This window comes from Plecotus auritus (genome assembly GCF_963455305.1).
Source record: "Plecotus auritus genome assembly, chromosome: 9".
In the NCBI taxonomy this organism is placed as follows: Eukaryota; Metazoa; Chordata; class Mammalia; order Chiroptera; family Vespertilionidae; genus Plecotus; species Plecotus auritus.
The window spans coordinates 28,026,447-28,039,849 of record NC_137783.1 but is presented as its reverse complement, the minus strand read 5'-3'; the positions used below and the strand labels follow the sequence as shown (position 1 = coordinate 28,039,849).

Below are 13,403 nucleotides of genomic sequence, written 5' to 3'. Positions count from 1 at the left end.
ATATTTTTTTAAAAAAAGAGGAATAAGTTAGATAAGTGTCTGGTACAGTGACTGACACATAGGTCAAAATGAATAAATAAGAACTCCCTGTGCCTTCTGCCTATTCTTTATAATAGTGAAACACTTGAAATAAACTAATGGTCGAGGGGACAAATAATTAATTTCAACCTAACTGGTGCAATAATTAAGCTATCAACGACAAGGACTGTGGTGGCACAGGAAAGCTTATAACATAGCCTTGAAGGGGGGGAAGAAGAGTAAAGTACAAAATTACAGTCTACTCTGTACTACAGCTATGCAGCAATGATGTGTGCAAATGAGGACTGTAAAATATCAACGAATAAGGAGAAGACTGATTTGTTGAATACTCAGATGGGAAGTGAATGGACAACTTTTTCTTTCTGTTAGTTGGATTTCTTTTCACCTTGCCGAGAAAAGCTCATTGAAATAATAGCTAGCTACTATTGCGTGCTTATAAGCTCTAAGGTACTGGGGTGAACATCCTGTGACGCTGGTACTATTCCCATTTAGCAGACAGAGGACTGTGGCTAAGAGAAGTCAAGTAACTTGACCACGGTTGACTGAGAGTGAGTACCAGTAAGTGGGAGAGTTGGGATATGAACCCAGGTATGTCTGATACCAGGGTCCATCACTGTCATTTCTTTGCTATAGGAAAGGAGGTTAGCCAGAGAGAAGTCGTTCTAGACCACAAAGAAAGCCCTCAGAGGATGACGGCCCAAAGAGGGTAAGCTATTTTGCAGGGAACTGGACCAAATGCTTGGAAGAAAGTAATCTCTGGTTGGTGCAGGAGACAGAGAATGGGAGACAGGGGCATGATACTCAACCTCGCCCGCTCAGGCGATTCTTCCAAGGACCAGCCTGGTCCATGCACTTCAGCACCTGAGGCCTGGTGTGTCTGAGCAACAAACTAATATGATAAGAATAGGGCTGCCTTCCCCAGCTGTGCCCTACAATTAGTTTGTCTGTCCCAAACCAGCTCTGGGAGGGCTGGGGACTGAAGGGGAGGGCTAAAGCATCTTGGACCAGAGAGGGCAGGTGACATTATCATGGTCACCTAAATAGCACAGAGTCAGCAAAGGGAAGCAGCCCGATGATGACCCATCACAGTGCTGCCTGCCGCGATTAGACCCAAACATGGGTGGAAGTGAGGAGGGGATTACTCAGGCTCCAAAAATCAATCTGCTGAGCCCACAGTCTCCCAAGAGGAAGATGACCGGGTGAATGGGGAAGTTCCTCCTGCCCCCCAAGCCACTGGCCTTCTCTGCCGGGGCAGTGTCTGGTCAGGCTCCACTGGTCAGGCTCTAAAATGGTGTGAGAAATCAGCTGAGGTGCAAGAACGAACCAAAAGAACAAGGAGGAAATCACAAAGATCAAGGCGTTGGCATGAAGCAGACCTTGGTTCTTACTATGAAACCCATGTAGCATTTACTCAAGGTCCTTTTCTAAAGTGGGAAAGATACAGTGGCTGATACACAGTAAAGCTCAATAAATAATGGCTAATAAAATAATAATGAATGTATAAATTTAATAAAATAATATTAGAACAAAGTCACAGGCAGGAGGGTGAGAGAGAAGAAGGAGGAAGAGGAGGAGGAGAAGGAAGAGGAGGAGGAGGAGGAGGAGCAGTAGCAGCAGCAACACTGCTGGCTTTGAAGATGGAGGATGGGGCCAGAAGCCAAGGAATGCAGGCAGCTTCTAGTTGCTGAAAAAGGCAAGAAAACAGATTCTCCCCTAGACTCTCCAGAAGGAACACAGTCCTGCCAACACCTTGATCTTAGGCCTTCTGACCTCCAGGACTATAGGATCATCAATTTGTGATGTTTTAAGGCACTATGTTTGTGGAATTAGGTACAGTAGCAATAGGAACTAAGTAATCTGTGCATAGTTGCACAATCAGCAATCCCGAGCTTGGGCTCAGAGGCGGCAGTATGCCTCCTGGGCCTAAAGAAGAGAGGCCTGGCTCCTTGTTAGTCTGGCAGGAGCTTGCATAACCACAACCTTTCAGGAGCTCTTGGAAGATAGGCTGTAAGTGGCATAAGGGCTCCCTCTCCTCAGCAAAGATAGGTTCTAGACAAAATGGCACCAAGGACTTAGCTTATGGTACATAAGCCTTCCCACCACTTCACAGTGAGTAATGCAAAGTCAGAACCGCCCCTCACTTTAGACCTTTCTGCAGTCATTCATGGGACCGAACAACAAGTCAAGGAGTAGGTTTGAAGAAATCTGATATAAACAATATAGGATTGAAGATAACCTACTTCTTTTCAGATTACGCTCCTTGTCAGTTGAGGAATTTTATTTAATATATAATTTGATAAGTATGCTATAATAACTACTTGCCTTAAAATGTTTCTCTTCAGCAGTTTTGTTCCAGTGTAAAAATAGAACATTTTGAGTAAGACCTGTTAATATACCAGGGAATTAGCACCACTTCTCATTCTATAAATATAAACATGTGGCTACGATAGATGTGCTGAAAAGTACATTTGTCCAGGTTGCTACTTTATAGTTAAATAAAAGAATATCAAACTGTAAAAAAAAAAAAAAAAAAAAAAAAAAAAAAACAAGTCAAGGAAGCTCAACACCCAGCAAAGTAGTCCTCGGCTTGCACAAACCCAAGTCCAAGGACTGGTTCAGCATCCCTTTTGGCTTTAGTTCACCAAAAGCTTCGGGGCCTGGGAGGCTTCCTGAACCTGCCCCAACCACTTGAGATAAATCCTAGCAAACATTCTGGTACCTAGTTGATTAACAGCTACTGATTACGCACACAGCACTTCATTTCACATGAATTAAACTGTTATAAAGGAGCTATTAAGATCCAGCCCATGTTAAAGATGAGGTAACTGATTCCTGGAATCAGAAATTAAGAAACCTACCCTTGAAGACTCACCTAGTAGAGAGCCAGAATGGAAACCCAAGTCAGCCTCCTTCCAAAGCCCTTGCTTTAAACTTCTAAAGATTCATTAGAAAACAAAAATGGTGGGGAGAGGAGGTATGCTTATACGTATTCCTGACATTTCAAAGCAAGCCAACCACTATTTCCCCTGCCTATCTAAATCACCTGGGGGACTTGGAAGATATACATTTCTGGCCCTGGTTCTGATGTAGGGAAGCCTGCAAATATTTATTTTTGATTCCCTTCTCTTGGCTCTTCTGATACAGCCCATCCATAGGCGTGTTCAAAATGGATTCCTCTAAAGGGGACCATGACCAGCCCTCGAAGGGCAGCCCCTGAGTCTTTGCCAAGGCAAAGTTCACGATGCCCGTCTGTGCCCACTGAAGGCAGCTGTTCATATCCAGAGCACCATCAGATACACAACTTCTCAGATATTGTTGGTGCTTCATGTGATGATTGCCTTATCGGACAGTTTATTTCCCAATTAGGCAAGGAGTAAGTATGCCTTGTTGCTGTTTATTTGCTTTAGTCAAAGCCTATATGTCTTTCCTTTTTTTTTAGCCAAATAAAATAAATATTCTGTCAGGAGATTTAACTTGCTCAAGACTTATTACACAAGGCCATGTTTTAAAGAACACTATCTCAGAGTGGCTGGCCTGCTACTCTTTGACCTGAAACAAATCTCTTTCCTTCTTTGAACTTGGCTGTCTCACCTAGTAAAATGAGGACAGTGACCTAGAACACGGGTTCTCAGCCCCAAGGGTGTGTTCAGAATGAAAGCTCTCCAAAACCTTCGGCCAGGCAGGACGCTGAGATCCTTCCAGCACTAACATCCCATGACCTTCTGAAATAAGGCCGAGCAGATAAAAACAGAACCACTTCCCTATAGATGATGAGTTTCTGAATTTCAATTCCCTGATGAAGTGGTGGCATAGGGGAACTCAACACCCTACAGAGAAGTTTGCTTGACATTGAGAAACAGCCTGCACTTACTTTACAGATCGCCAAGAGCTTCCTAAACAAGCGTGCCAAGTAGAGGTTTGACCAAACAGGCAAATGATTGTCTAAACCAGGGGATTCTTACTGGGTCCATAAACTCACTAAAAATACATACAAAATTTCTGTGCACACAGGTGTCTTTTATTTTACTAGAGACAAGGCCCATCACCTTCATCCAGTTACATACCCCAATTCTGGAGACTGCCCTGGTATCACTGTCACTCAGGCTGACCGTGCAGAGTTGATTCAGGCGTCTAGTTGTGGGTTCGATCCCCGGTTGGGGTGCTGCTAGTTGCTCTGAGGCAGTGGTCGGCAAACTCATTAGTCAACAGAGCCAAGTATCAACAGTACAACGATTGAAGTTTCTTTTGAGAGCCAAATTTTTTAAACTTAAACTTCTTCTAATGCCACTTCTTCAAAATAGACTCGCCCAGGCCGTGGTATTTTGTGGAAGAGCCACACTCAAGGGGCCAAAGAGCCGCATGTGGCTCGTGAGCCGCAGTTTGCCGACCACGGCTCTGAGGGATACAAAGATGACAAAGACACAGTCTCAAAAAGTGGCTGAGGGAGCGAGGATGGGGAGAAAGAGGTACAAAACTCAGTCAACCCAAAGCAAAATAAGCAAAGCACCTCCAGAGGGGGGTTGGCAAGGCATCTGGCAGTCCAGAGAAAGTGTGTGTCGCCTTCCTGCTTAAGCAATCCAGAGAGCTGGCAGGTAAGCTGGACTTGGAAGGATGAGAAGAATTCTTTGGAAATACATATAAAAATGAAGACGGTAGGCAGGGTGGGCAGCATTCCAGGGGTTGTGTTCACCAGCTGAACTTCAGGGGACTTTAGAAAAAAGGAAATAACTCAGTTGGATTTGCATGTCCAAAAGTAGTTCTTTGATACTTTTAACATAAAATCACAACTTCGGATTATATCATGCATAATTTGGCTATGGAGCCTGTTTAAACCTGTGCGGTTGATAAATGATGAAAGTTCCTTAGGTAATGGGTAAACACAGCTGGCAACCCACAGTTCTCAAGCACTCCTCGTAAGCCTTGTGAAAGAGGTATTCTACCCTGTTCTACAGGGGAAGACTCCGTACACACCAGAGCTTAGGACGGCACTCGCTCATTCGGGGAGTCATATCCATGGCGAACATCAAAGGCTTACTGCTTACAGAATGGGGGCGAACAGTACAAACAAGACAGCAGAGGAAGGAAAGGTGTACATCTTCATTGAGCAGGTTCCTGTCCATTGCTGACTGACAAAATCACTTAATTATGCCTGGGCTCTACCATGTTTAATCCTGAAAAACTACATAAGAGGCGAGAAAACACGGAGGCTGGCAGAAAAGAGAGCAGTTGGCATGTGTAGTGGAGGCATGTGGTTAAGCCCTGTGATCATAAAACCTCCCATAATCTCCAGATGAGGCTCTACATGTGACCAGAGGGGACCTCTGTGACAGGACCGGAGGATGGTCTCTATACGGCTGTAAACTCGGGACATGGCAGCACCACAGTACAGCCAAAAAAAGAAGGAGAAAGCCCTTTAAAAAGGGTAATAAGCCCTAACTGGTTTGACTCAGTGGATAGAGAGTCGGCCTGCAGACTCAAGGGTCCCAGGTTCGATTCTGGTCAAGGGCATGTACCTTGGTTGCGGGCACATCCCCAGTAGGGGGTGTGCAGGAGGCGGCTGACTGATGTTTCTCTCTCATTGATGTTTCTAACTCTCCCTCTCCCTTCCTCTCTGTAAAAAATCAATAAAATATTTTTTTTTAAAAAAAAAGGGTAATAAGAACTGTTTCACTTAGCCCCCATAAATGAATAATGTTTCAATGTTGCTTGTAACCACTTATAAATGGTATAAGTCATTATACTGTGGTGTTATTTCTGTATTAAAAGCACTGATTTCTTAAAAGATAAAGCAGACTGAATTTTCATATTCCTGTTTTGAAATTCTTTCTCTTTTTTTTAACATATGGGAAGTCTTTAAAATGGACGTGGCTCAAGCCTCTCTCAGGATCTGAACTTAGCTCAGGCATCCAGTTAAGTGGTAACTAGGACATCAGGGAGGGTGGCGGCGCCCTGGCCGGGTGGCTCAGTTGGCTGGAGCATCATCCCATGCACCAGAAAGGTGGTGGCCTTGATGCCAGGTCCAGGCACATACCCAGGCTGTGGTTTCGATCCCCAGTTTGGAGGCCTGCAGGAGGCAACCGATCAATGTTTCTCTCACTCATTGATGTTTCTCTCTCTCTCTCTCTCTCTAAATATCAATAAAAAAATTTTTTAAAAAGAAGATAGGGTGGCAGCCTACCAAAGCGAAGGAAGGCATAAATTGAAGCGAGCAGCCTAGAGAGGACCTGACAGCCAGAGCCACTTGACGATGGGAGTCAGGAATGATTCTGCAGTTTCTAGTCTAGGTCATTAGGAGGGCAATGGTGTTATTAATAGAGGAGGAAGTCGGGAGAGGAAGCTGCATGAATGAGAAGACAACAAGCTCTGTGTGAAGCATCTAATGAATTCTTTTTATCTATTTGGCTTAAATGAGCCAAAGGAACACCACTGACCACACTGTTCCTGCATGAACGCAGGACGATGAAGAGCCTCGGCCTTGGAGCAGGGGCAGTGCGCAGGGCAACCACAGATTTCCTTCAAACTCCCCTGCCCTCTGAGCTTAGCTCACAGTAGGTGTTATGTGCACACCACTGATCCCCTACAGGAAGGCCTCTGCAGAACAGAGGAAGAAGGTGGGGACCTCCTGCCAAGGCCAGATTTAGGGTACTTTCCGTCTCTGTTCCCCATTTTGAAGGCCAAGGGTATCCACTGCTCTACACACCTGCCAAAACAAGACAAAGCAGAAAGAATATAGAATGTAGCCCATAGAACCAGAGAGTGGGAAAGACTGAAGGGGAACTTTGAGATTATTCCAGCCAATTGAGGAAGAATCCAAAGCCCACAGATGTGAAACCACACAAGCACTTAGGGGCTGACCCAGACCTGGCACTGGGGTCGCCTAGCTCTTCTTCCTACCACCTGGGAGCAATTAAGAATCATGCTCACTTTCCTCATACTCCAGGGCACAGCACCTTCCCCCGCAACAGCCATGATACACACAAGTAGGGCATGTGGCACTACTTGCTTACTTGCCATATGGACAGAGAAGCCTGTAGGTAGTGATTAAAAAAAGAGGAGGCACATTCTCTAAGCTTGTTTTTACTGAGGATTCCTGCATCTTTTAACAATAACTCACACTACTAATTACATTAGTCAACTCACCACTTTTAAGAGAAATACATAGAATACATATTTTCCTTTATATATGGAATCTGAAATCAGTATACAGGGTTTACTTTTCTAAAAAAGAAAATAAGGAAGGAAACCAAGATCATATGATCTCTCTGGGATAAAATATATGTTTTGTGTGTTTTGAGCAGGAGGAAAAATAGAAGCCCTCACTATAGCTCACTACTCATTTCTATAACATGCTTATTAAAAGGAAGATTAACAGTAAGTACCCATAAGACATAAAAATCTCAAGAGGTAGAAATTAAATTTCTGGCCAAATTCCAAGCTTTCCTATCTTGACACAGAAAACATACATACCTTCGGCAGAATGGTTCTTCCTCCCGTGAGGGATTCGGTGGAGGCAAAGAATATACCCATCTTCTGTCTCAACTAGGTGTTCCTCACTAGGAAATCCCCAGTAAGAGATAATTTCACTCTACAGAGAAAAAAATAATTATTATAATGGAAATTCTATGGACAGAATCTGTAAGATCTCTCATATTTAAGGCAAAGGAGAAGACACAATGTCAATGACATTTTCCAGGCTTCACTTAAGAAATTGACTGTGGCCCTGGCTGGTTTGTCTCAGTGGTTAGAGCATCCAACTGTGGACTGAAAGGTCCTGGGTCTGATTCTGGGCAAGGGCATATGCCCGAGTTGTGGGCTCGATCCCCAGTAGGGGCCATGCAGGAGGCAGCCGATCAATGATTCTCTCTCATCATTGATGTTTCTATCTCTCTTTCCCTCTCCTTTCCTCTCTGAAATTAATTTTAAAAAAAAAAATTTTTTTTTAAAAAGTAACAAAATCAGCTGTGATTGAAATTTTAGCCTGCTGAATCTAGTAGCACACCCACAAGAGTAAATCCTCCACTTGTTTTATCCATGTGTTCTACACACAGGTGTTTGGTTAAATTTGGCGTCATCATTCTGGCATGTTCTGCACCAACAATGACTAATTTTATCATAGCTTTGGGCCTCTTTGTTTTCATCCTGGCTCCCAGGCACAAATAAACACTCTTCGTTCTTTCTTTTCTAAATGTACCAGCTAATCAGGCACATGCCCGGGTTGTGGGCTTGATCCCTAGAGTGGGATGTGCAGGAGGCACTTTTCATTGATGTTTCTATCTTTCTCTCCCTCTCCCTTCCTCTCTGAAATCAATGAAAATATATTTTTTAAAATAAATAAATAAATGCACCTGCTAATTATATGATCTACCACTATTCTTATTTTAAGAGGTCCTATCATGTTTTGTTTTGCTTAGGAATCTCTATTTTCCCAATCCTTTATGCATAAATAAGGTATTTCCAGACTTTATTGTTTACTTAAGACTTAAAACTTGGACATGTTTTAATTACTCAAGGGGTTATTTTTGCTTGTTTGTTCTAACAAAATGTTTTTGAGACATTTTGATTTTTGTATTGAACTGTGCTTTCTGGACATTGCTGATCACAATCCTTGTTCAGTGTATTGTAAAAGCAGCACTCAGTAACATTCTTGCAAAGTTTTGACTGTTCTTTAAGCAAATTTAGTGATACTTAAATATCATTATCTCAGTAAGAAGTATATAGTTTTAACAACAGGATGCAATCTGCAAAATACACATCACCTGGTGGGAGGTGTGGTGAACTGAATCTAAGATTCAGAGAACACGAAAAGCACTATGAGATAGAAAGAGATTCGAGTTTGTGGCTCCACGTAGCCCACATAACTGAATTTAAGAAAATATTTAACATCTGTCACATGCATTTTAAAAGCAGGTGACTTTGAGAAACTTACCACATTCATATTCGTTTCAGGATCCACAGTTGCCTGCTTCCCTCTAGATGTCTCGGAATGCACAGTCCCAAGGGCCACACAGAACACCAAACCCAAGAGCCACATTTTCATTCTGTACAAAATAGTATAGTGTTATTTGTCCAAATTTCATTACACATAATTATGCTGATAGATTAATGTCCCCATAAAAAGTTCAGAACCAGGTTTAGGGCAAGTAAAAGTTGGGTAAAGGGTAAATAAGAAACAAGGCATATCTGGAAGCCAAAAAAAAGAAGGAATTCTGTTTTACTAGGAAACCTCCCCAACAGCTTCCCCACAGTTAATACGTGACCTAGCACACCCACTCACCGCTTCATCATGAGGTTAAATAAATTGTTCCTGGAGAAATGGAGGAATTGGAAGAAAGTAGGCTGAGAAAAAGGAAGATCCTCAAAAGTCCCGAGCCTGTTAACCTCCCACATTTTCCTCCCTAATTGTGACTTAAACATTTTTTAGTTTGGCCAATATTAGCTCTTGCCCCCACCCCCCCGCCCCATCCCCACCCTACCCCTATTTACTCACTTCCATTCTTGCTCAAAATTATATGTCAGCATTCAAATTTGTCACCCCAGGGGAAAAAGTGAAATAAAAGAAAAGATCCTGCAAGAGAAGCAGAGGCAAAGAAACCACCCCTCTCTCCTTCTGAGACCCTCCAACCATCAACAAAGACCATCTCCTTTCTGGCAGTGACAGGCACAAAATCACAGCATGGCAAAGACTTGGGGATGGATGTTAACGGCAAAGTGAAGTGACTTTCGCAAGGACACCCCGATGGTTAGAGGCAAGGCCCAGGCCTCCTAGCGTTTTTAAAATAAATATTCTTACTTATAAAGATCTATGTGTCACCCAGCACTGGGCAAACTACGGCCCACAGGCCGGATCCGGCCCGTTCGGCTGTTCTATCCGGCCCACGGAGCTGAAAGAGCAGAGGGCTCTCTTGCTCTCCCCTCCGCTCCTTTACTTTGAATTTATATTAGTTCACACAAACACTCCATCCATGCTTTTGTTCCGGCCCTCCGGTTCAGTTTAAGAACCCATTGTGGCCCTCGAGTCAAAAAGTTTGCCCACCCCTGCCCTAGCCGGTTTGGCTCAGTGGATGGAGCGTCAGTCTGCAGACCAAAAGGGTCCCAGGTTTGATTCCAGTCAAGGGCAGGTACTTGGTTGCAGGCTCCTCCCCGGCCTGGGCCCTGGTCGGGGCATGTGCAGGAGGCAACCAGCCGATGTGTTTCTCTCACATCGATATTTCTCTCTGTCTTTCCCTCTCTCTTCCACTCTCTCTGAAAATCAATGGGAAAATATCCTCGGGCGAGGATTAAAAAATAATAATAAAGATCTATGTGTGTATGCCCATACGAAGACTTGTATAAAAATGTTTATAACAGCCGAAACCGGTTTGGCTCAGTGGATAGAGCGTCGGCCTGCAGACTGAAGGGTCCCGGGTTCGATTCCGGTCAAGGGCTTGTCCTTGGTTGCGGGCACATCCCCAGTGGGAGGTGTGCAGGAGGCAGCTGATCGATGTTTCTCTCTCATCGATGTTTCTAGCTCTCTATCCCTCTCCCTTCCTCTCTGTAAAATATCAATAAAAATATATTTTAAAAAAAAATGTTTATAACAGATTGTGTATAATAGCCCAAAACTGGAAAAACCCAAATGCCCAAATGAGTGAATGAATAATCATATTATGGTATATACATTCTACTCAGCAATACAAAAGAATGAACACAATAACATGGATGCATCTCAAAATAATTACAGTGAGTGAAAGAATCCAGGCCCCCCAAAAAACTACATATGATTCCATTTATATAAAACTAATCTATATTGATAGAAAGCAGATCAATGGCTGTCTGAGGAAAGGGGGGGGGCGTGGAAAGAGGGTTACAAAGGGCTATGCGCAAGGAAGCTTTGCGGGGGGAGTGATGGATAGGCTTATTATATTGCATTTACTGATTTTTCACAGGAGTGTACATAGTCAAAGCTTATTAAATTGTATAATTTAAAGTATGTCTTTTTATTTTATGTCAATAATACAATTCAGCAGCTTTTAAAAGACTATGCTTAACTTGAGTACAGGCATATCTTGGTGATAGTGCGCATTTGGTTCCAAACCACAGCAATTCAGTGAGTCTGGCAATAGAGCTTTATTTATGCTGTCTGAAACCAAACCCAAAGTATCTCAAGGTAGGCCTGTATTCCATGAATCTTAAGAAATTGGTTCTCAGGAGATTGCAAAAGTGGACTGACACCTTCTGTGGATGCAATTCCTACAGGTGCTGCACTTATTTCTACAAGCAGTGGTGAGCCCCGACCTTGTAGACGGGGGGATGTCATGTTGGGGTCTACACTGGCAAAGCAAGCACACTTGCATTTACTCAAAAGTTTGTGTTTCTTCGTGGTGGTTAGAAAGCCTATACCATCTTTGGCTACCTTTTATCAACCTCCCAAAACTCCACTATTACTAGGGAGTGTGGGGTAGATTGAGAAGGAAAAAAAATGAAAGGTTATAACCGCAATTGAAAACAAGGAGGCCTCCAGCAGGAGCTGCTGCTCTCCATTCAGCACCTACAGAACTGGGACCAGCTGTCCACAGGCGGCTCCAAGAGGTAACAGCTGAAGCCACTCAAGGAAACAGGGCCCAGCTAACTTTTCCTTCCAACACAACACTAAGCACGTTTCTCAATCACTTTCTCAAGTGATTCTTGCAGGGATGAAGGCTGACAAGTGTAAACAGAGAGTAAAAGCCCCTTTCAGGGAGCATTCCAGAGCTGGACACCGGGTGCTTTTCTAGGCTGCCTTAGCAACTTTATCTCAGTCCTTTCCATATTGCAACAATCCAGTTAAATGCTTATCTGCCTTCATTTCACCCCAGCCCGAAGGCAGAGTGGGTGTCTGATTCAACTTTGAACCCCTAGGACCCAACCAAGTGCCACTCACATATCAGATGCACAATACAAATTTTGCAATATGGAATAGGGGCAGTCCAACAGTTCAGTGGCTGAAGAAAAGCTCCAAAACAGCTTGCCATGTAACTTTATAATAATAATAACAACAACAATATCTTGCTATAGGGTCTTGGGATTTACGATGTTAATTACTCTTCTACCAACTTTATGCAGTACCCTACATTCTTTTCTCAGGAAACTGAAGTTCACACACGTTAAGTACTGAGAGCAAAGTGACAACTGGCTAAGTAGTGTCGCCTTAATTTTCACCAGGATCAATGCCAAAGTCCACCCTCGACCGAGCTCTGAGCTAGGTCGGGCAGGCTGCCTGAAGGAGCTAACGGGGCGTTGAGGAGGAGGAGGAAGAAGGGGGCCTGGGAATCAATAATCAATAATCACCGCAGTCGGAAGGCTCTGGGAGTCGGAGGGCACCGGGGAGAGCGGACAACTTCAGAGGGCTCCCTACTCCTGGTCACTGGAAGGTGCCTCAGGCCACCTGCTGGTGCTCAGGGCAGGACGCGCCGGGCCGAGCGCGGAGGGTGCTGCCGGCCTGCAGAGGCTCGGGGAAGGCGGGACTAAGACCCCGGGAGCCGGGCACGACCCTCCCCTCCGACCCGCCCAGGCTGACCCGAACTGCCGCACCCGCACCTGGCGGAGCAGCGGGGACTCACCTGGGGACGTCCTCCCGGTCGCAGTCCAAAGCCGCAGTGCCTGCTCACAGAGCCGGTAACTCGTAAGGGAGTAGGGAAGCGGCTCGGGGCGGGGTTCGGGGAGGGGCTCGGCGGGGGCGGGGACAGGACGACCCGAGGGCGGGCGTGCAAGACCAGCTAATGCTGTTAGCGCCGCGAATCGGAGCAGCGGGTCAGTGCGGTGGAGACTCCGCCCCTGCTGAGGGCCCCGCCCCTGCTGAGGGCCCCGCCCCCGCCGCGGCCCCCGCGGAGCATGCGCTGTGGAGGGACCCTAGAGGTGCGGCGGCCAGGCTCCGCCTCCCAGGCCGCGGCAGCCCCTGCTCTACCTGCAGGCAGCAATCTTCTGGTCTCTGGGCTCCGCACTGAGAGCGCCAGTGGGGCCTGCACCCTCTGCTTCAAATGAAGCGTTTAGCATTGTGCCTGATGCAAAGCAATCTTGCTGTCCATTTTATTTTTATTACTAAGTATGCCAAGCATTATTGAGAAACTGGGAGTATAGTAGCCAACCAAACAAGGTCCGGCCCTCCTGCTTTCATTCGAATGAGAAGAGACACACCATGAATAACTAACGATATAATATAAAGTAGTAGAAAGTGCCATGAAGAACAACAAAAGAGTAAAGGGATAACGAAGAGCATGCAATGTTATATATAAGGTCATCAGAAAAGGACTCTCTGATGAAGTGGCATCTAAACACAAGCAGGAAGGTGATTGAGAACCATGTTGATCCTGGAGGAAAAGCATTCTGGGGTGTGAGAAAAGCATGTG

At 44.9% G+C, this 13,403-nt stretch overlaps 1 protein-coding gene across 1 annotated transcript in view; it reads right to left on the bottom strand.

Annotated features, from left to right (window-relative positions):
• Positions 1-12,813, bottom strand: part of LIPA (lipase A, lysosomal acid type) — a 33,100-nt gene extending 20,287 nt beyond the window's left edge. Inside the window, exons 1-3 of the mRNA XM_080688061.1 lie at positions 12,618-12,813; positions 8,966-9,077; positions 7,507-7,624 (exon numbers count right to left, since the gene is read on the bottom strand). Coding sequence (XP_080544187.1) covers positions 7,507-7,624; positions 8,966-9,076 — 229 coding nt within the window. The 5' untranslated portion in view covers position 9,077; positions 12,618-12,813. The remainder of the gene's footprint in view (positions 1-7,506; positions 7,625-8,965; positions 9,078-12,617) is intronic.
• Positions 12,814-13,403: the final 590 nt, after the last annotated feature.